The 25,051-nt window shown below is 30.4% G+C and overlaps 1 protein-coding gene across 4 annotated transcripts in view; it reads right to left on the bottom strand.

Moving 5' to 3' along the window:
• Positions 1-25,051, bottom strand: part of LOC107445300 (uncharacterized) — a 107,119-nt gene that overhangs the window by 38,618 nt on the left and 43,450 nt on the right. For all 4 annotated transcript variants that reach the window (XM_087152433.1, XM_087152432.1, XM_087152431.1 and 1 more), the window contains exons 2-9: positions 22,484-22,605; positions 21,375-21,446; positions 18,019-18,144; positions 17,122-17,190; positions 16,615-16,723; positions 11,771-11,922; positions 10,997-11,164; positions 3,786-4,047 (exon numbers count right to left, since the gene is read on the bottom strand). In XM_087152433.1, coding sequence (XP_087008559.1) covers positions 3,786-4,047; positions 10,997-11,164; positions 11,771-11,922; positions 16,615-16,723; positions 17,122-17,190; positions 18,019-18,144; positions 21,375-21,446; positions 22,484-22,585 — 1,060 coding nt within the window. In that variant the 5' untranslated portion in view covers positions 22,586-22,605. The remainder of the gene's footprint in view (positions 1-3,785; positions 4,048-10,996; positions 11,165-11,770; positions 11,923-16,614; positions 16,724-17,121; positions 17,191-18,018; positions 18,145-21,374; positions 21,447-22,483; positions 22,606-25,051) is intronic.

Below are 25,051 nucleotides of genomic sequence, written 5' to 3'. Positions count from 1 at the left end.
CAAGGGGAACCGTGAATGCTCAGGTTTATCGAGACAACATCCTTGATGCTTATGTGCGCCCATATGCCGGGGCAATTGGTGATTGCTTCCTGTTACAGGACGATAATGCAAGACCACACAGAGCTCGCATTGTTGATGATTATCTTCAACAGGAAACAATTACTCGCATGGAGTGGCCAGCTCGATCCCCGGACTTGAATCCTATCGAGCACGTTTGGGATGCTCTAGGGAGGCGTGTATCTGCCATCAATCCGCCCCCTCAGACCCTTGCCACGCTTGCAACTGCTTTACAAGAGCAATGGCTCTCACTTCCTATTGAACTGATAGACCGCATAATTGAAAGCATCACACATCGCTGTTTGTGCTGTATTGCTTCTAGAGGCAATCATATTCCATATTAAAGGTACTTTTTCTATTGCAAACCGATACTTCCAATTTGTTTATTTTATACATGTGCTAATTTCTATACTACTATTAATGTCTGATAATTTCTTTTTATGTTGTTTAATACCTTACTATGTGTTGTATATTGTGGGTAAGTTTCATAAAATTCCATGTGTAATTTCTTGAGTTATCGCGATTTTTGTGAATTTTCCTTAATTTATGATAACCAGTGTATATATATATATATATATATATATATATATATATATATATATATATATATATATATATATATATATATATATATATATATATATATATATATATATATATATATATATATATATATGTATATATATATATATATATATATATATATATATATATTCATGTGTCTGTTACTGTGAATGACAGAAATGGGTGGTTGTTGCCTACCACCGGTGAATGTTGACACTCACATAGTCGCGTTGGCAAATGTCCGAAATATATACCGAGTCTAGTTAATCGCCACTGCCTGGTATACATTTGCCCGGTATACCCTACACTGATGTTTTTTTAAGGTTCAGTTCCGCTGACCGGTATACATATGCCCGGTACTCCAAACATTGACGTTTCTCTTAATCTATCTTCAGCATAATTTAAATATCGAATAAGTATAATAATATTAAGAAATAAATTAATATGAAATCGGATATATCAAATATTTCGGATATTCACCAAAGCGACTATGAGTTTGTTAACATTCACCGGTGAGAGTCAACAATCTTTTGATTTCGATCATTCACGGTAACATATATATATGTATAGATTGTATTTGTCTATAAAGAAGTGAATAAGTTCCCCCGGCTAAACTGATCCTCCAGCCTTGAAAAGTTCAGTTCATTTCTATAGGGGTGCCATAATACACCCCTCTCAAATTAGCAGGATCTGAATGATTCACGAAGCCGCTTTACGACAAGTTCTTTACATGATCATTTAATATAACGGAAAAATTCATCTGTTTTTTAAAAAAATGCTAGAACTACAAAACCTGTTTATTTTGTTTTCTGAAATACATTATAGTTTCAACTTTTGTCTATTTTCGTTAAATTTTTGTGGACGCAGTAAAGGTTTAGAAAACCTATGTCATACCAGCGCCTTGTCACATCCATCGGAAAATCTTGCACACTTTCAGCTATCTCAATAGGCCAAAACTTGATAAAAGGAGGTAGGCAATGAGTGCAAAGTAACAACTATAGGGTGCACGTTTTGCGAAGGTTGCGTGGGCAGTGCATAGGATACATGTTCCATTGAAGCTGTACCGTGTGAGTAACGGTTTGATTTGTGACAAGTGCGTAAGCGTTGATTACACTTCCCTTATTTGGTTCTGAAATGCTCATCTAGGCTTTATCAGTGTTCCACAAAAGCTGCCAGCTAAGGCATAGTGGCTCAAGGGATAGAGAGCTTTCCTCCCTCCCAATGAAGTGACCCGGGTTAGATTCCCCGCTATGGCTGGTCTATCCGAATTCCACAACCGGCTTGAACCGACCACAGTGCTGACGAAAAATATCCTGAGTGGTAGACGGATCATGGGTTAGAGCCTCCTTTCTGTCAGGCTAATCGTGGGGGGTTTTCGTGGTTGTCCTATCCAAGTGTCGCAAATGTGGGTTAGTTCCATCAGAAAGTCCTCCATAAAGGCAAATTTCTCAAAGTGCTTGATCTAGGAGTTTCTTTGTCTTCTCTTAGTTATGGACTCTTAGTTATAAATCCACAGAGTTGAAGGTGTCGTAAACTCAAAATTGGGAAGGCTGTTAAGCTACGGTTATAAGATTCATGGTTTGATATTCTCCCATTAGGTATAAACTCCATTTATTTCGACTACAAAAGCGTCTTCTCCAACAAGGAAGATAAATATGACGTTTACAGCTTTCTCAATAGCATGGCGGAAATAGCATGGCGTCTGCAAAAAATGTATTGACAGCAAGGGTAGTTATGATCAGAAAAATAAACGAAACTTTAAGACTCTAAAATGATATTGAAAATCAAACCAATCTCATGAAAATGGCTTAAATAATTTAAAAAATAAAAAAAAGTTTTCGATTTCTAAAAAAGAAAAATTAAAGACCTTATTTATAAAATCAGCCTCTTAGCAAACATCTTATTAAGGCCCTTAAAGCTGCATGCCCATCTTAAATAAGACGAACCTGATGCAAGATGGTCCAACCACACACATAATTATTATAATAGGATTAACTCAATCTGACTACTAAAGACGCGCAGAACTGTATTTGAACTTTTTTGAAGAAGAAGATTAGTCATTTTTTTTAAATAAAAAGCAAAATATTTTTTTTTCTTCAACTGTAACTGTGCTTCCCAATGACTAAAATTTATTATCTCACATTAATACACATTTATGCTTTTGGATTCATCTTGACTAACTTTATTTACCTGCAATTTATATTCCCTCATTATGGTATTGAGGGCTAAATGAAAGTTCCGATTTCCTGGGAAAGAAAAGGACCTCCATTTTGCAAAAAAAAACTCATCATTGGCATTTTTCACTATCGCAAAACTCCTGATTGAATTGAAGTTCAAGTGGATATTCATTTCTTACTTTTTAAACGAAGGGAAGAACCTGGAAATTTTTCAAAGTTTCAAGTCCTGCTGTTCCAGATTTTCCTCGTCCTGCAATATTTTCTGTTATTTTCTGCTTTAACTATACACAATCGCTTAAATGCCTATCTTTTTTTAAAAAAAGATCGGTCCCTAGTAACTTGAGGAATTAATTTAAAAATCGGTCCCTAGCACTTTGAGGAATTAATTTAAAAATCTGTTCCCAGTACTCTGAGAAATTATTTTAAAAATCTGTCCCTAGTACTTTGAGAAATTATTTTAAAAATCTGTCCCTAGTACTTTGAGGAATTAATTTATATCCGTTCACAGTTGTATAGATGAAAACGAGAGGTCGGATTTGCTGGCAGCAATGAAACAGACCATTATTTTGCAAAACTCTTACAATCAAACATCTTTCAATATTTCAAAACTCCTGATTGAATTAGAATTCAAGAGGAGGTTCGCATTTAACCCTTTATACGCAGCCAAGAGAAGACCTAGGACTTTCTCACAAGGTCTGCTTATTGCTTAAATACCTATTTTTGTTTATTTCAAAAAAATAAGTCAAAAGAACTTCACCTTTTTTCGTTGTGACTCAGGAAAAACTTTTTGAGTTTTGAGTTCCTAATTCTATTGAAGAATTATAAATTTTTTTGTTCTATTCTGCTTTAAAAGAAATTTGTAAGCCAAGGCAAGACTGCGACGAATGGATTTGAGACCAAATACCCGGCGTTGGAACCGTTTTTTGGACTTGGCCATTTTTGAATACATAAGATGACATATTATAAGCGTTTGCCAAGAAGACTTACCCACATCCTCTGGTTTGTGGTTCTTGATGATTTCTGCTAACCTGAGATTTCCAGCTATGACGGCCACTTGGTGTGGATTCTGATTGGCGTAGTTGAGGGCATTCTTGTCAGCTCCCCTGAACAGGAGAACCCTGGCACAGCTCTCCTGGTCGTTGACTGCACACACGTGAAGTGGGGTGTTTCCGCTCGCGTTTCTCGCGTTCATGTCTGCCCCGTAGAATAGAAGATGTTCCAAATGCTGCACCAGACCATACTTGCAAGCCTTCGGAGGAAATATAGTATATAAATTTCTTCGTTATGGTACATTGAGGGGTAAATGAATAATTTTAAGCATTCATGAAGGCTCTGATTTACAGATCTGAGAGCCCTGAGCACAAAGCTACTTGGGAACCTTCTGAAAGAGCCGACAAGTTTTAGCTACCATGCAAGGGTTTGGATCCTAATATTATAAGATAAATTTGTAGACAGCATCAAATTGTAAATAACTTGAAGCTTTATTTAGAAGTAAATTGTGTAGAAATTCAAATTTTAATTTAGATTGATTATAAAAAAAATGCTAAGAAAATTAAAGAAAAAAGTGAGAGCCCTTTACAAGTTAAAGGCATGGTTCCAAACTAGTTTTTTTTTCATGTGTAATTGTTGTTAAAATGTAATGTTCTTAAATGCAATAAGCAGAGCCCTTTCATCAGTTGGTGGCCCTCCTTATTGCATTTTGTATGAACAATTTGTTTTACTTGCTTGCAATTTCTCAGAAGAAAATGAGAGTGGCCTGTAATTGCATTCTATAAAGTCATCCGATAATTTTTGATGATGAAATTAAGTTTATTGACTCTACAAGAATCGATACTGCAATTAAACATTATCGTTCTAAAAAAAAAAGTGTTGCGTGTAGCCTAGAAACTATATTTTACGCAGCTAGAGCCATGAGGCACTTTTCGTACTTGTTACAATAATTACACAAAAGATAGGGACACATGTCTGTGTGAAAATGATTTGTAAAACAAAATGTAAATTTAAACGAATCTTAGATATTTTCCCGTCGCTGTTTTCAAATCTGCAATGTTGTTCAGTTTCCCTCAACAATCTACAGCTTTTATGCAATCTAATAATCGGGATTAATAAACAAAACATGATTTTTTAAAATTCCTTCGAGTGAGTACTAAGTGCCCCACTTTTCTGCTAAGTAGGAAGTGGTAGCAAAAAAGGTATAATGCATTGTAGCTTACGAAGCGATATGATAAGCTCTTTTTTTTTCTTAACTGTTGTTATCATAGGAGCTGACGATTGTATATGCATAAATGAACCTGTATGTTCTTTATAAACTTGCTCATCCAGACAAAAAAAAAAGAAATAAAATGCTAAAATTCTATTTTGAAAAAAAAAATTGCAACTTTCAAAACAAAACTAAAGACAGATTTGTAATGTTCACACCTTAATTAGGTACTATCAATTACTTATATAAATGCAGCAAAAAACTCCTTGGACGATAGTAGAGCATGTTCTACTTTCCATTCAAGTTTTTTCTGCCTTAACCAGTCAGTTTCTTCAGTTTTGTGACGTCAACAAGCAGGCATCAGTTTTTGTCATTTTATTGTCGTTTTTCATATATTTCAGTCCAAATAAATTAATCTGTCGTGGTCTATTTGTGTTATTATGATTTTATTTGAATTTATTTAGTAATTTTAATTTCATGTAAGCATGATTTTATAAAGTTGAATGTGAATAATGCGCATCTGCAAGCTTTTCTTCCGACCACTCACTGACATTCAAGAGGTTGAATAGTGTCCACAAATCATCCAATTTCGTGGATAGAGAGATTTCTTCAATTTTTGGGATTCAAAAACTTGGACAGTGTGAACAGGCCTTTAGACCTCAGCTGATCGTTTATAAACAAGATGGCGTGTTAAAGTCGAACAAAGTTTCTCCACATAAGTTAGAATGTTAATTAATGTGAAGTTAATTAAATACAACGCTCTATCACACATCGAATTTGTCAAAATATAATTCTTTCTCGTCTGCGTCTTCTACTTACTTAGATTTATTATTTGTTTATGTATTTCATTGTAACCATGATATATGTTTATTTTGTGTATCTGGCAACTTCGTTGCAGAATAGAGAACTAATCTGAGTTTGGTTTACTCAAAATAGAATGGAAAGAACACTTGCTAATGTAAACAACGTCACGTTTAAAGAACCAATCAAGATTGAGCTACGTCTCTTACAGATATCTTACTACCGAGTAGCAAAGGTACTAGTCAGGAATAATTCGTATATAAGTCAAGAATAAGTAATGGCCAAATACTATTAAATGACTATTCCATGCGACTATTCAAAAGGTTCCTTTAAAATTAAAATTAAGGAATAAAAACATTCGTTATGCCTAACAATTCAAATTCGTTCTATCATATTAAAATCAAATATTTCAAAATATTGATGACGTTAAATGGAAATGTTAAATGGTTTCAAAAATTTTTTTTTGGAGAGCTTGTATTATTCGACCAATATACGTGTATCAGAACAGCAAAATTAAGAATAAAAGGTATGAAACTTCCTCCTGATTATATTATTAGGAGTATTATTTTTTTCCAGATTGTGACGAACACCCTTTCCAAATAAAAGTTCGTCGGAACTCAAACCCGTTGAAAAAGAGTATACATTTATTCAGGGAAAGTACCTAGATAATGTAAAGTATGCAATAAATATTAAGCATATTAGTGCACAAGCTGAAGCGTTAAGATTGCAACTTTAATGCATAAATATCTAAAATTTCTAATGATTAGATTAGATTATGCCATTCAGGGTAATTATATATATATATATATATATATATATATATATATATATATATATATATATATATATATATATATATATATATATATATATATATATATATATATATATATATATATATATATATATATATATATATATATATATATATATATATATATATATATATATATATATATATATATATATATATATATATATATATATATATATATATATATATAAAAATTATTTTTTTGTGTATTTATTGTTAAAATTTTTATCCACCTTTAACAGAGCAGTTCGTTTTAAAGACTCTAAACAATTAAAATTTTCTTTGTTGCTTCATACACTTAACAATGAATAAAAAATTAGAAGAAACTAAACAATGCAAGAAATAAATATAAGATGCGTAACAATGAAAAGTATTCACTTTGTAAAAAGCTATTGAGTGAGTTGGGCGATTTTTATTCAACTGCTCTTTTGCGATTCAATTTATATTGATTATGGCGAGATTTTTCTCGAGATTTTTCAGGTACATTCGTAAAAAACTGTAAGTAACATATATTTTCTTCATTCAATTCAATCAACTACAAAAAAAAGGCATATTTTATTTTAAGCATAAATCTGCATAACGCTGCACATACAGTTCAAACACCAGTTTTAATTTTTCATGAAAAAAATTTCTTTTAATAATTTAAATGCATTATCATGTCATGTAATGTTTATATATGTGTTTAAACTTTTTTATTTATGAAAGAAATTTAAATTAATGTAATATTCATTTACATGTTGCTATATTAATATGGTTTTTAAAATACATATGTCCGTATTGCGTTATAAATAACTGTAAATATGATTTTTTTCTATTAAAAACATTCCCTAAATATTAAAAATGAATAGAGATATCTTAAATCATTTAAATATCTATTGCTATTGTGGTTTCAGCAGAAATAAACTGTTATTGTACGAAGAATTTATTTTAAAATAATAATAACTGAATTTTCGTTTAATATAACAGGAGATTGAATGGTGTTCCTAAAAAAGGAGCAAGAAAATGTAATATTGGCGGAGAGGAGGAGCCAGATTTTTGTGTTAGAATTGGAAGTGCACGCATAGCTCCTTCGGAGTTGTGCTGTTTTGATGTGGATGGAGGAAAAAACTTTGATTGTGCCAAAAATAGTGATTTTGGCGATATAGGAGAATCAGAGTTTTGTGTTAGAATTGGAAGTGCACTCATACCTCCTTCGGAGTTGTGTTGTTCCGATATGGAAGGAGAAAATAGTTTTGATGGAGTCAAACATAGTGATTTTGATGGAGAGGAGGAGCCAAAATGTGTTTATAGAATTGGAAGTGCACGCATTGCTCCTTCTAAAATGTATTGTTTGAATGCAGATGAGGAAAAAAACCTTGGTGGAGAGAAAGGTAGTGATTTTGGCGATGAGCTGGAGCCAAAACTTCTTTATAGAATTGGAAGTGCTCGTATAGCTCATTCGAAAATGTGTTGTGTGAATATGGATGGAGAAAAACAATTTGATGTAGCCAAAGCCAGTAATTTTGGTGAAAGGGAGGAGCTGAAGCCTTCTAATCAGATTGGAAGTGCTAGCATAGCTCCATCAAGGATGTGTATTTCCATGGTGTGATTTTGAAAAATGACGGATATTAAAAATGACCGTCGAAAATGACTTTGACATTAAAAATTATATTAAAAATGGCTTTGATATAAAAAATTACTGATATTGAAAATAAGTTGGTAATCAAAAGCAACTTTTACCACATTTAAAAAAAAAAAAAAAAAAAAAAAAAAAAAAAACAGGGCGATGTCCATCGAGTGTAATAATATTAATTTATGCGATATTCAATTCCCAGCGGAACAGCTTTCTGGAAACTATTTCGCTGGAAGACACTCGTAAAGCTCCCGCAAAACAACATCTTTGCTGACCCTCACCTCCACGTGGTATCGCCCGGGCAACGGTTAATCCGGCTAACGAGGGCAGCGGACGTGGGAGCAAAAATAGTATCCTAAAAAATTCTACTATTCTACCAATTGATATTAGCAAAAAAACAATTAAATTCCAAATTAGGAATGCGCGAATTGAAGACAAGTAAGTCACATTTAAAAGCAAACCGATTTGAGAAATTTTAAAATGAGTGTAAAATTTCTAAATTAATCTAATTACCGATACATCTTTTAGTGTGAAAATTAACTAGTCTTTAATATTCACATTTAAAAATGTGTCAGTGATTTTCATCAAGATCGACTTATGACTTGGTCATGGATTTCATATGACCCACCTTTCAAGAAGGAGGAACTTTCGGAATTAAGAAACAAATAACCAAAAACAAATAACCGTGCCCTAAAAAAGACAAGAAAATAGGTAAAGGATCAAAAACAATAATGAAACTTAAGTTCGAACGAGAATTATCGGACTTATAAGTCAATATAAACTGCAGAAAAATTTTCACGTCTGCGGCAATTTTAGATCCATTCAATTTGATCTAATGTAGATTCACCGGCTCTAAATTTTAATTTTGTAAGTATTTTTAAAACTAAAAGTTTGTAAAAGTCTTAAAACTCAAGCTTCGAATTTTTTTTAAAAATATGTATTCTTTCTCTTTTAAAAAATAATTATTTTTAGTTTTCGCTTCTTTTTGCGCAATATATAACGGAAGTATCGATTAAAAATACAATTGTATTTTAGAAGCGGCATTCAACTTTCTTTTTAAATACAAAAGCTTTCAAAGTAAATGTAGTAAAGAAATATTTTCTAATATTAATTCACAATTACATTAAATATACTTGCATAAGTAATATAAGGAGTTTTTTTCCCCTCCAAAACGAGGATAAGTGCATAATTTGTACAACGTAGACTGAAGCAAAAATGAGTATTAATTGAAAATAAAGTAAAGAATTGGACATACTATAGTTTCAGTTCCCGAAACAGGAACACTGAGGAAAGTTATTGTTAGCACTGAGGGAGGTTTTAATTTCGAAGGCCGAAACTCTAGTTTGTTTATATCTGTACTTAGTACATGTTTTGAATTTCTATTTATTTGTTAATTTCTTTTTCTTTTTTTTCTCTTGCTTTCAGAGTTCAAATATTTTTTTAACCTGTTAGTTTAGTTAATAGAAGTACCATAAGTTATTTCACCTTATATTTTATCCTGAATTTACATCTCCTTTATTTATATAGAATTATAGTCTAAAGAGGAGGTGAACGTTAACTCAAATCATCTTTTAAGTCTTCAAATCATTTTTTATAAATTGTAAGAAAAAAATTAAGACATCTGGTTAATTTCCGTTGAAGAAGTGTTACCATTGAAGTTTTATTCCTATATTTTTAAAAAAATAGGACAAAAACATTCGTTATGCCTAACAATTCAAATTTGTTCTATCATATTAAAATCAAATATTTCAAAAAAATGGCAATAATAGTTACAAATATTTTTTTTTCATAAGGAAATCCTTTTTAGGTACACAAGTCGTATAAAAGGATGCAAAAATGTTCTTTTGGAGAGCTTGTATCCGACCAATATCCGACCAATTTGACCTGATTAAATTATTGGTAATATATTTTCCCAGATTGTGACAAACACCCTTCCCAAATTCAAATTGAAGTTCGTCGGTATCCAAACGCAGAAAAAAAGTATACATTTGTTCAGGGAAAGTACCTAGATAATGTAATTAGGATTAAAGTGCGCAATAATTATCAAGCACATTAGTGCACGCGCTGAAACGTTAAGATTGCAACTTTAATACATAAATATCTAATGATTAGATTATATATATATATATAAGGAAGTTTGTTTTTTAAGTAAGGGCCGTTTGAAGATAAAAATCAAACGAAAGAAAATTTTCAAGAAACAAATTTATTTCCAGATTTTACATACATTTCTCTTTTTTTTTTTCAGCGTAGTTGCCAAGTTTGCTTAAACACTTATCATACCTTACAACTAGATTTAGAATACTCCCCACTCAGCACAAGGTCTAGACAGTAGGGAGGGGTGGTCCAAAACTTCCTAATCAAAAAAGTCCAATAAAAATGGGGATCTGAGCTGCAGAGAGAGTCATTGTCATAAAGTAGCAAAATTTCCTGTCAGCATGGTAGGGAATTTTACTACTTCATAAATCAGCCAGTGAATGTATTCCGTAAACAGGCTTTTAGCCAACTTAAAGGGCATCACTGACCGTATATCGTGCGTGGAAGGCGATTCATTAAATTTGAACATTTTAAAGACACAGAACTGACTGTACAGTTTACCTACGCAGCTGCAACTGAGCACAGTTGTTCCCAAGGAATGCCGGGAAAAGACACAAGCACTCGTTACGACTCACGCGTCACCTATTGGTGTACACAACAAAACTGACCTTACGAAAAAAAATAACCCTCGCATATACATATACTAGGACCATATATAATTGCAGAATTTGCTATACCTGATGGACTTCTTGCCAACCATGTGGGTCAGCGGTACCAATCATCGCATGGTCGTGGAGCAACATCTCCGTCAATTGTGGATTGCTGTTGTAGACGACGGAATAGTAAAGTGTGGTCAGTCCTCTCATATCTTTGTAATTGGGAGATGAACCAAGGTCCAGAAGGGTCTAAAATAAAAACAAAAAAATATTTTAAATCTATTTATAGAAAATCTAAATTAATATATTTAATGATTTACTGTGCATAATGTATAGTAAACATCAGAGTCCCACTTTATTATTTAAGCGAGAAAGTGCTGTTAAAATCTGATCACTCAAGATTCAGGAAAAACAGGATTGAGAACATCAAAATCTGATTGATAAGAAATATGAAAGGGGCACATGTTTCTGATAATCGTCCTCTCAACTTTCACCGGCAATCAAGTTGTTTTTCAATTTGTTTAATAGTATTTCTCAGGCATTGACAGCCCTTAAATAATAATTTGAAATTACTCATAACAAATAGCCTAAAATTATATATTCATAGGGATGAAATCCATTCAGAACTGGTGAAAGGAGAAAGAAGATCTTTCCAAGGCCTGCACGCACTGAGAGTATATATACTAGCGAGATACAATGCTAGAGTACCAAATTGAGATTACATCTGTTTGATCATGGGCCGCTGTATTCGAAAAGGCTTGTTTAAATTATAATATGGAGGACTTTGAAAGGAGACAAGCGTGATCCAGATACAAAATAAGCTAACGAACACTTTATATACAAAGTCAGGCTTACCCTAAGGGCTTCTATATTATTTTTCTCAACGGCTTTATGCAAAACTGTTGCACCATCCTTTGTCCTGAAATCCAAATGAGCACCACCATTCACCAAAGACATAATCACTTTTGCAGGATGTTTAAGGGATGAAGCCAGGGTCAGAGGTGTTTCTGCAATAAATATAAACCATATAAAAAATTTCGTAATGTATATGTAATTCTTTTTTGCAGATTTAGCATAATAATTCAGAGTATTAGATCACATTATGAGACTTACAGTTAAAATATTTAAATTAGATAACTAGTTTTTTTTAAAAAAAAACATCTATATTTTCGAAGATATATGTTAAGTATTCAAAAACAAAATAGGCTGCGCATAAAAAAAATTAAAATATTTGACTTCACAAACCAGCAAATTGGAGGACTTTTGTCAATATGGTAATGAATCACTGTGAGTAAGCATAAACAAATTAAAACATTTGACTTCACAAACCAGCAAATTGGAGGACTTGTGTGAATATAGTTTAGAATCACTGTGAGTAAGTATAAACAAATTAAAACATTTGACTTCTCAGGACAACAAACTGAAGGACTTGCGTCAATATGGTAAGGAATCACTGTAAGTAAGCATAACAAAGTTAAAACATTTGACTTCTCAGGACAACAAACTGAAGGACTTGTGCCAATATGGTAAGGAATCACTGTAAGTAAGCATAACAAAATTAAAACATTTGACTTCTCAAACCAACAGAGAATTCATCAGTGATTTAAATCAAAAAAAATTGGACTCATCCTTTCTTTTTTTCTTGTATTTTTATTTTGTGTGTTGAACATTTTAATGTGAGATTAAACATTCATTGTGAAATCCTACATAAGGCACCATTACATACATATATAAATCATCTTATACAATTCTGTACAAATTGGTATTTTTATGCCACTTGATATTTAATACAAGTTCTCTGTTTTTCTATATTATTTAGCTTTTCTTTAGGTCTTCTCTGTTTTCCCAAAACCTTTTTCTCTAGGTTGCCAAAGAAGTATTATCGATTACGAGACAATTTTTTATCGCGTTTCTCAGGTCCACATGTAAGATTCCCACAAATATAAAGACAGATATCAAGAATACTTTTATATTTGTCTTCTCAGGATTGTTTGAAAATATAATGATTTAGAAATTGTTCATCATTCTGTTTATTTTATTGATTTCTTATATAAAACAGTGATCATGATAATCACTATTATTATATTTCGAAGATGCTACAAAACTTCTGTCCTATTTATTAAAGCCCCAGATACTTAGATAAAGTAACGCCACTCTTTTCCTTCCGACCTTAGTGCCGCTTTCGATTTTAATTGGCTGCTGCAGATCACATGGGTAAACTGGCGACATTTTGTTGACCGACTTGAGCGGGCAAAGTATGATTGCGATCTAGCTATTATTTTCATTTTCGCTTTTACTTTTAACTTTTATTGTTTTATACATTTAAATTTAGAATGTCTGGTTGTTGCGTATTTGGGTGTTCAAATAAAACACATGTAGGTTTTAAATTATATCATTTACCTGTTGGAGTTTGGAATAAAAAAAAGACAAAAAATATGGCTGCACATAATTGGTAGAGATAAATAGAATCCAAACGATAAGAGCAGATTGTATAAGTAATAGTGTAAGTTTGAAATTAATTTATTTATTCATTTGTTACTAATTTTGCATGATATTATTTATTAACTTTGTAGAACAAATATGTTCCTCTTTTTTTTCAATTAGAAGTTTAACAAATTCAATTGCATGAAATATATTTACCCGAAAGAAATGAAAATAGACTACCAATATTTTTTTTTACCTTAAACATTTTCTTTCGTTAGAAATCTTAAAAAAAAATTTAATATCATTTAAATATTTGTTTTGTTGACAGAATTAAAGCTAAGCATGTGTAACATATTAAATATTTTTCAAATAAATAAATTTAAAATTTATACGTCTCAAAAAGATGGTATAATTGCCATTTGAACTCTTAGTTACGATATTTTTTATGATTTTAAGTATTTCATACATCATAGTAAAATTTTGAAAAATGTTGCAGTGCAAAATAAATTTGTTATACTTAATATTCAGAATTTTAACAAAAATTCTCCAAAAACTAGAATACATCTTTTTTGCTATTAAATGTGTCAAAGTTCACATTTACAAATTATTGGTTTTATCACATGCCTTAGTTTTGAAGTATCTAAAAAAAAGGATTTTATTTTAATTACATTTAGCTATATTTAACCATTTGAACTTCATAAGAAACGACTGCCAACAATTTCAAAGAGTTTAGAAGAAAAAAGTTATAGCATATTATGAAAGTTTTAATATATAGATAAGCCATTATTTTTCCTGAATGGAATAAAAAACAAAATATATAATTTCAGAAGGAAAATAAAGAATTAAAAGAAAAAATATTAACTATTTAAGTTATCTTTAAGAATATGAAGATATTAATCAATAAAAAGAATGGGAACTCAGTATATCTATATTGCAAGTTGCGGTTTCAAGAGAGTTACATTTAAAAAGATAGCGGTATATCGCTACAGTTTGCTCACCAGGAGTTGGCACTTGGCTCCACCTCATCGGACGCAGAGTTCATTTCAGCGCGGGAGTAAGAAGAGAAACATCTCCGCTCTTGAAATTGAGACAACCCTTACTGCGCGCCAACCACAAACAGTGACATCTTATTCTGTCACTTACTTCGCTTTATCATCTGCTATTATACCTTTCGTTTCTCTAGCTAATTAAATATATTTTAAATTTAAAAACAGCTGTTTTCCTACCAAAATGTCTCCAAAAGGACAAACTATTCACTCAAAAGAAAGAAATATCATAAGAAATGGAGCTACATATCATCAAATTTATGAAATATTTAATGTTAAAAAAATGCAGATATAGTTTACGAAATAAATATTTTTGCGATACGATCGCCAAATAGCAGCCTTCTTCAGGATTGCTCACAACTTTCTCCCAAAAATAGCGAAATAGTAGCGTCGCATACCACGTGATGAAGGCGGAGCCAAGTCCCAACTCCTGGTGAACAAGCTATTCGTTATCTAAGTATCCAGGGCTTTAATATTGATAGCCATTGTAGAGAGTGTTAAGCAATAAACACCCTTAACAGTCACTTTTTCTACATTTCTCAAAAAAAATATAACAGTATTTGCACATTTTTTTCACATTTTCAATATGCTAAAAAGTCAAATGCATTTTAATATTATTTGCATTAAATGTTTCAGTTACTTGAAGAAAGTAAAAGTCAATTTAAAACTAATTCTGCTGAAAAAAGTAAAGTTTAATATTTTATAAACTTACTCAGTTTGTGAGTAAATTGAGATCGTATTAATTTAATATTTATATTTGATTAGTTTTAAAATTTAACACTTTCATTTCAAATTGATACTAAGAAACACAACCTCAGAAAATAGCTTTAAATTTTTATTTTCTGGGTTTGAGTGGCATGATTTTCTTTACCAGCATTACAATACAACTTTTCTATTAATAACCTTTTCCATTTTGGTTTTTGTGATTATTTTATCATAAAAAATGAAAAAGAAAGTTAAAGCCCTTAATGTTAATTACTGATTGTGTATTTCTCCTTACCTCGAAAATATTCTGAGTAAATCGAAAAATGTTTGTGCAAATGACAAAACGCAAAATTTGGATAGATCAATCGAATAGTTGTCGAGAATTCAAATTTTAAAAATGCGGCACGTGATACGACATACATCATTTTAAAAATACATACGAATTTTAAAAATACGTGAGAACTCAGAAACTATTCGACCATGAAATATTTATGGACATTTTTTTTAAAATTTAATAGGAAAAGAAATAGAATGGAAGAAATGCGCAAGTTATATCATTTTAGGATTGTCATTTGCAAATTTTAAAAGTATTTAACTTAGCTAATAAAACAAATCATGCAAGGCTTAATAATTTCTGTTAAGATAACTTTGTTATTAACACTTACTCAAATTTCCATTAATTTGTACAAATGCATAAGTTCTTTTTTAATGATTAAAAACTGACTGTTTACAACCGTGACACGGAGTTTTCAAATTTTTGAAAAAAATTAAAGCTTATGAAGTAAAATTAAAAATATGCGTTACATGCACAAACTATACTTTACTAAATTTACAAGACTGTCTTTAAATAAATAAAAAAAATTACTAACTATACTTTAATGAAAATCGGAGGAAGTGTAGAAGACCCAAAAATTTTTTTAAAAAATTTTTATCTTTTTAAAATTGAATAATTTGCTTATAAGTATGCAGTTATAACATTAATGTTATGTTGCTGTTGTTGCAAATGCCACTTGCCAATATCAACAAGCCTGCTTGAAATCCAGAGAATTTTTAAGGTAAAGGTTGTGCTTCTTGTTTTTCAATGGCGATATTTATTGCCAAGATTGCAATTTTGCTACACACAACAGTCACCACCCGCTTCACTTGGAGGACTCATTCTTTCCTCCATCCGGAGATGACCCCAGAGGTATTGATTTGTAATGAAAACTCGTAGGACTTCATGACCTAGACAGATTTAACGTGCACCTCTCACCATTTAATACACAGAGATTCTTCACGAGTCTAACATCCTACCAACCAGGCTATCCCAACCCGCGCAACATTAGTAAATGGTTTAATTGCAAACATAAAACAGAAATGATTTTTTTGATAGATTTTCTTAGACGAAATGGAAAACAAAATCTTCTTATAATTTCAAGCTCAAAGATAGTTCATAAAATAAAAATAATAGGTAACGGATTGGAATGTTTTTTCAACCTAAATTAAGAATACAAATGCTTAGAGAAGAAAAAACAAAACTGTTACCTCCCGTTTCTTGACAATGGAAGTTGGGATCCAAACCTCTGGAGCACATCTTTGTAATTTTTTCCACGTTGTTGTTGTGAACGTGATCCAAGAGCCTACGAAGATTGGCCTAAAACAAATGGAGTCATTTTACATTTGTTTAAGAATTACATTGAGGAATCACCCCCTTTCAATCAGTCATAAGACTGATGGCTTAGCATTCTCAGTGAAAGTGTATACACTTCAAGCAGTGAAGCAATATATATATATATATATATATATATATATATATATATATATATATATATATATATATATATATATATATATATATATATATATATATATATATATATATATATATATATATATATATATATATATATATATATATATATATATATATATATATATATATATATATATATATATATATATATATATATATATATATATATATATATTAACGGATATATGCATTAGTGGATACTGTAAAAAGATGTATAAAATAAAGTAATAAAAACTTACTCTACTGTGCAATTGTTTGAGCTGTTTTTCTTCCATGTTGATTTTATAAATTCTCCTCTTATACCTTAACTATAAGGAAGAAAGGGAAAAAGTCATAGTTTGAAACTTTTAATTTGAATTATTGATTCTATAATAATAATAGCACAATGTTTATCACATGTATTCGAGTATGGAGAAAAAATAGGAAATTTTAATTCTGACCAGTTGCTAATTGCAGCATTTTTAATAGTAGCAACATTTCAAAGCATGTGACCACTTCCTTAAGAATTGAGAATTTTTCATTGTTGTTATTATTAGTATAGGACATCTTTGTTTTAATCAAGGTCTGTTTAGTTTGGAAAAATCTACAAATTTTTTTTGCAAAGTAACGAAAAAGTTTTTAAAAAAAACAAGCATAAAATAAATTAATTATTAGATTATACTAAAATATTCATTATAATTAAATATTTATAAAAAATAAGAATAAAACTATAATAAAATAATAACAATTAAATAATATAATAATATTATAATAATAGTAATAGTAATAATAATATAGTAATAATAATAATAATGAAATAACAATAATAATAAAATGCTAATAACAAAGAAAAAAATTTGGATTGGTTCACAGTGTTTTGTTCTTCGAGTTGCCTTTATGCTGGTGGCGATTGTTAATTTTGCTTAAGGCACCAGAAACTTTACACGGCAAGTAGTTTGAGACACTAAACTTTTTAACTGTAAGAATTTTAATCTTTTTTTAAAAAGTTTTAGAATGGTTTAGATATTCTTAAGTCTATTCTTCTGTCAGTATATTAAAAATTAACGTTTCGTATTCATTTATTTATAAATTTTACCTTAATATACATTTTCAACTATTAACTTGATGTAATTTTGATTATATTGTAGTTTTCTTACTTCGACGTAAGCCGAATTGTCGGCAAAAGGATAATCCGCCAGAGGGCGCTCTTCGTCCAGAAATTTTCCCGCCCTTCCATTTACTGGAGGACAAAATAATCCATAGTTGAAGCCTTCCTTCAACTCCTAGAAGATAGATTAAACAATCAAAATTAATATATTTATGCACACATACAAGCAATAAATTTAGAGTTTCATAAAAGAAAAAAAATAGATCTTACGGAAGCCGTATAGCACTAAACTGTTCTGAAACTGATAGAAAAAAATTGAATAAATTTTACTAAAAAAATATTTTAATTAATGTAGTCAAAGTATTTCTTGAGAGCGAGTCGTAATTGCATTTAAAAAAAAATCTGATAGTTTATGAAAATCATAATATCCGGGCAGAAACTGCCGAAAAAGATATCTGAGACAAAACAATGTGAATTTACGAAGAAACAACTCGAAAAATCGGAATCGTCAAAAAGTCATTATTTAAAATCACGATTCGAGATTCGCGTGTTGTTATAAATAGTATAGCATTAAAAAATCTCAGGATTTTAAAAATCAGTAGCTATAATAATGTAATAACTGTCACCAGTAATTATAACTGTTGAAAAATTGAACGAAAAGTGATGAAATTATGTCAGTCATTGTGTGATTCGAATTTTCCTCATCGCAGCAATATTAGTGATTACTCAAATGCTTGGTTCAAATTTCGAGTGTCGTAAAAATATCATATTAAATATATCTAAATATTCAAAACCGTAAGAAAAAATAAGTAGCAATAACTGCCGATGCACCACATAGATTTGAAGGAAATCTGCAATCGAGCGCGTTAAAAGTGATGACATGGTAACATGCTATCATGCAACTTTTTAAAAAGTGATCACTCAAATGCGTAAGACTAAAATTATCTCAGAATATCATATTAAATTTATCGAAATCTATACATAATAATAAACGCGGCTGTGTGTGTCTGTCTGTAATCACAATATATCGCCCCAGAAGCCTCACCCAGGCACGAAACTCCGCACATAATTGTGTTTTGACATAATAAAGAAGTATTTATTTTTATTTTTCAAAAATTTGGATTATTTTTTTAGTTATCAGTCATTTTGTAAGAAAATCTATGCTTTTTCGTCTTCAAAAAGCCATATTCAAAAAACTATTAAAAATTGCATATACTTTTCTCCACTCTTATAAATGTATGCTAATGCGAACCTTACAATTGAAATATTAATTTTCGACAACTTAAACCAATAATATACGAAGGAATTAATAATTTAATTGTAAGGTTCGCATTAGTTTACATTTATCAAAGTGGAGAAAAATTTAACTTTTGTATTAAAAATGTGGCAACATATTCGATACGTAAATAGAACGCTTCGCTTTGATATATTTGTCGCTGTTCATAATTGTTATAATAAGTTTTTCTTCTTCTTTCCACGCTTTATTTTTTTTTTCCTTAAACGAAGACGATAATTTTTGTAGCGATATAGAAATAGAAATTGATACCATGAAAAATTATGTAGAAATAGAAATTGATACCATAAAAAATTAATTCGTTTTCGTGTTCTTTTCATGTATTTAGCATTTTAGTTTTTTTTTTCTTAAGCATTGTAGCTATATAATATGTAAAATAGGAATTTAATTGTTTTTGAAGGAACGATCACACTTACCTTGGATCTCTTTGGTTTTTCGATTCTTTATTTTAATAGTTTTTATTAAATGTAATTAGTTATTTTCAGAAAGTTTCAGTTTGCAGGTAAGCACTTAGATTTTAATATTGAAGTTTCATGATTTGTTTTCATTGTAATTGTTGTTCTAAAGTATTCGTTGACTTCTTAAAAACCTGATTACTGACATGGCAGAACCGCCTTCCAAAAAACTTTGTATTTTGTCAAGGAAAAAGATATTAAGAGATTCTCAAAGAAGAAGAAGGGCCCAAGAAACGTCTGTGGAATGTCAAAGAAGGATGGAACATGACCGAATTTCGACAGGCAATTCTAGAGACCAAGAAGTATCAGAGAAACGTCAAGGAAGATTAGAAGAGGATCGTGTCTCAACTAGCAGTGTTAGGGCCTGAGAAACACCTTAGAAACGTCAAAGAGGATTGGAAGAGGATCGTGTCTCTACTAGCAGTGCTAGGGCCCAAGAAACATAGCGTGGCGGACAGCTGGCCGCCTTAGGCGGCTAGTTTGTAATAAAATCTTCACTCGTAGATGACGTCATGATGTGTTTCGCAGATAAAAAAATTATTCTTATTTTATAAAATGAAATTATAAATAAAAAAAACACCAAATTTGGAGCAAAAGAGCAATTAAATCTTCGGGGGGGAGAGGGCGGTTGATTTTAAAATTAATTTTAATGTTATCAATTTGACTCAAATTATTTTTGCTACAGTGATTGAGTTACAGTGGAGAAAAAATTAAAAAAAAAACATGATCTTATGACTCATGACCGCAACTTTATGAAACATGACTTATGCAACAGAAAACACGAAATTGTTTCCCATTGACAAGATCAAAAAAGCACGCCAAAGACTGGCTAAAATCAAAGTAATATTCATTTTTTCCCTGATTGTCCCGATGTTGAGTTAATATGACTTCCTGCTTGATGATATCTTGGCGATTTCCTCCAGGCAGTCAATAAAGATTAGTATTTGAGTGTTTTATGGCTTTTGAATAAAACAATGCATCGAAAGCGACCTAAAATGTAGCGAAAACCTCTTGAATTTGGTACCATGGTAACGCAATTTCATGTTTCGTCAATTTGTCAATTTTATCTAAGCATTCAACCAATACAACCTCGCATGTACCGTATTCTCCTAATATAACACCGGGAGGCTTTTTCTGATTCTTGGTTAAAGCTGTCTCTTCGTGGCCATTGTATTGAGAGCGGTAATTCGCTACAAAAAAGAAAATTCGCTACAAACTCTGATTCGCTGTCTCTTTTCGCTACGAACTTTATACCTCTTCTACTCTCTTACAAAAATTATTTGATGAAGATCAACTCAAAAATAATCATTGATGATTATTTTCGTTCAAAAATAATGAAGTCAAATCAAAAATAATCATGATGATGATTATTTTGTTCAGAAGTAATGAAATCAAATCAGAAGTAATCGTAACGATTATTATTTTTGATCAAAAATTATCATCAAACGTAAGTTTTGATGATTAGAAAAAACGTTGGTAAGAGTGTAATGAAAACACAGATAACTATTTTGAATGAAATAAAATAAATTCGGATGCTCCAATTTCGAGTACTTTTTGATCAGCAGTACAAAACTTCTCATACAACGAGTACTTTTGATGACGAAAATAAGAAAAATGAGAATGAAAAAAAATAAGAGATAAAAAAATGTGTCTTACTTTCGGAAGAGCTGCCAAAATTTGATTCTTTACGTCCCATATTAGTTCTTCTCGGTTGAACTGCATACATTTCTGCAAAAAAGTTATTTTAAAAAATTTTAAAAGTATTTAACATAAAATTCATTTTTACTTCAAATTATAACCCGTTTTATGTAATGTTAAGCCTGCTATTGGGAAATCTAGACCCTTCATATGGGTTGGAATTTTTGAAAAAATTAAATTAAAAAAAATATACACATCAGGTTTAAAAAATTAAAATTTTAGTGAAAAGGAGCCAAAGCAACATCCAAATCTATTGTGACTTTAATGACAAAGGCGGGGAGAAAAACCATCGAATTTAGTTTGATTATCCACGAATATTGCTGGTAATCGGCTTTTAACTTTCTGATAATCCTTTCTAATATATACATATATATATATATATATATATATATATATATATATATATATATATATATATATATATATATATATATATATATATATATATATATATATATATATATATATATATATATATATATATATATATATATATATATATATATATATATATATATATATATATATATATATATATATATATGTATATATATATATATATATATATATATATATATATATATATGTGTGTATATAGACAGAACAATAAAAATATTTCTTGATGAAAATTCTTTTTCCTAATTATATATTTAATTTTTTCTATTAATAATTAGGCTTGACAGTGATAAAATATATTGTCAGCCCAATTTTGATTTAGAATTTTATTAGTGTGGTTTAAAAAAATTATCTTTAAACCTGATACAGAGAGGAGAAGAAGATAGAAAAAATCTTTTCATTTTGGAACAAATATTCAACTGCAGGTAAATAGTTTTTTTTATATAACAATATTCACTATTCGTCTAAGATGCTATTTGTAACGGCACTATTTTTTTTATAAAATTGATCATTAAAATTGTTTAGTTACTTATAATTATAATTATATATACTTCTAATTACAATTACACACAGTTCTAATTAATATTGATCAACAATATAAATAAATGCTGGAATATTAGTCTCAAAGTATCGAGAAAAAAAAACTATTAAATTTTCTGAAAGGCCCCTACCTGTACGACAAGTTCAGGAACGTATATTTGCAGAGAGACCAGCTGTTCATCACTAGTTTGGCTGATGCTGTCCTCCGCTGTATCCATGGCAACGGCCTTCATGGCCTTACCCCCTGGCGGCACTGTAAAGAAAAAAAGAGTCAACATTTGAAACATCCAAAGACAAATATTTGGCACTTCATTATATTCCAAGTATTGGGTTGTTAGGACGCAGGAAAAATAAACGTGATTTTATTTGAATCGATGAAAGAAGGACTCTGATTTATAAAACTGACTCTGACAAGTAAAATACAGATTCCAGCACGATTAATAGTGTTTTAGTTTTGCAACATCGCATTTTTAATCAGGCCTTTCTGTTAGAAATTAAGTATAGATTCAGAAGAAATTTAAATCGCAATAGAATTTTAGTTTATGATTACCAAACCCCGTAGTAGCGTTACTTTCTACAAAAACAAAGAACATTTTCTTAATAAGATGTACATAGCTAGTGCAACTTCATGTAAAAATATTTTGTTATATTAATAGTAGAAAAATAAAGAAAAATTACCTAGATTTAGAAGGAAATAAAAGTTACTTGAAAAGCAGTAAATTTAGGAATATACACTGTAAAAAACAGTTTCTTAAATTTAAACAAAAATATGCCAAAATAGCTCCAAAACAAATATAGTCAAATTTGAAAACCTCATGTGTTCATTATTGAGTATAGTGACATACTCAAAAGGCTCAATAATAAATACCTGTTCGGTAAATGCTCAATAAGGAATGCATGGGGTTTTCAAATTCGACTATATATGCTTTGGAGCTATTTCGACAGATTGTTGCTTAATTGTGAGAAACCATTTTTCTTCTTCTTTTTTTTTTACTGTGTGGATTGTGTGGCTCAATCGATGATAAGTAATTTTACTCCTTAACAAAGCTTGTTCTGTTACAACAGAAGGTTTTTAAATCTTTTGACACTCCCCCGCAATCCAAATTGGGTGTCTCAAACTTTCACTACACTTTTTATGTAGAGCGCCGATTATCCGAACTGCTCGGGACCGAACATGGTTCGGATAATGAAAAGTTCGGATAATTGGAAAGTTGTTTAAAATCTAATGTAAATGATTATTATTTATGCACCAACTTCCTTTCGCACCTTTTGTAGGCTTAGGACTGGCAGAATAGCTCTGGCGTGTTTAAAAGGGTTTTTTTTTCAACTTTTAAATATTTTTAATGAATTTTTTTAAATTTCTTTTTTTTATTTTGAATTATTTTTATCATATTTCAGTTTTTTATAATTTTTTTGTCAATTACTGATTTTACCAAATTTTTCATTATTTTTTATTGCAAAAGAAATCCAGCAAAGATTTCTTTTAAAAGAAGATGCATTTTTTTTTTGAGCAGCCATATATTCCTTATTCTTTTCAAATAAATCAACCGAACTGAATCAACATCATTTTGACGTTTTAGCCAATTCATTGCAAAATCTAATGAATTGCATGCCTCTATATGAGAAGGTCCACTATCTTGAACTTGATCACCTACTTCTTCCTCTTCGTCTGTGGAGTTCTGATTTTCCTTCAAAATTTCAGCAACAATTTCATCATTTTCATCCGAAAGATCTACTGGTTCAGAAACTTCAGTTTCGTTTGTTTTTTTGTTGAGAATTTTATTCCAAGATTTAAGATTCCAAGCACTGTAATCACTAATCATTAACCATAAGTGACAACTACCAATCCCCCTATTATAGAACTTCAGCACTTATCTATTCATAAACTCCTTCTGCATTCCAACCATTGTAGATTATCAAAATGAAGCTCGCATTCTTGGAAGAGCATTTTCAGTTGTAAAGGGCTAAAGGGGTATGTAGGTTTAACTGTATCACAATACATGTATGTATGGCTACTGTAAGAAAACTGCTAAAAAGGCTGTAAATTAAATATGGTCTTCAGATGTAGGGGATATTGTTTATTATTCTTAATTTAGAAAAATTGTCGATAGTTTAAAAAGTATTCCAAACTTTTAAAAAAAATAATAATGAAAATAAAAAAAAATAATTCAGACATAGTTCGGATAATTGGACGTTCGGATAATAAGGGTTCGGATAATCGGCGCTCTACTTACTTTTATTGTTAATTTGATCATTTTTGTCCATGTGTGACTTGGTTTTGAGTCATGTTTTTAACTGCTAGTTTTTTTCCAATTTGTTCTGATTGTAATATTTTACTTTTATGCATTGCTTTTACCACGCACGATATGCGTGTTTTATTCACTTTTATGTTTTTACTCTTTTAATTATGATCTTTGTGATTTTCCACGTGTTGGCTGGATTTAGAGTCATGTTTTTAACTGTTGGTCGCTTGTGTTTTATTCTTTTTATACTGTTCTCGATATAATTTCTGATGTATCTACTCTCGTATGCCCTTAAATAGGGCGGGTCGAGATGCAAATAAACAATATCTCTTGAATTAAGATTTTTATATTTTTAAAAATGTCATTATAAATGTTAAGATTTATATCTAGCAACATTTAAGCTCTTTCCTTTTAATCTACTTCTTCTTTTCTCATTTTGCAGTTTTCGTGTTTGTT

The sequence above is a fragment of the Parasteatoda tepidariorum genome, chromosome 9 (assembly GCF_982258835.1).
Source record: "Parasteatoda tepidariorum strain Cologne lab strain chromosome 9, Ptep-v5.0, whole genome shotgun sequence".
Lineage (NCBI taxonomy): Eukaryota > Metazoa > Arthropoda > Arachnida > Araneae > Theridiidae > Parasteatoda > Parasteatoda tepidariorum.
This window is presented reverse-complemented; position numbering and strand designations above follow the sequence as displayed.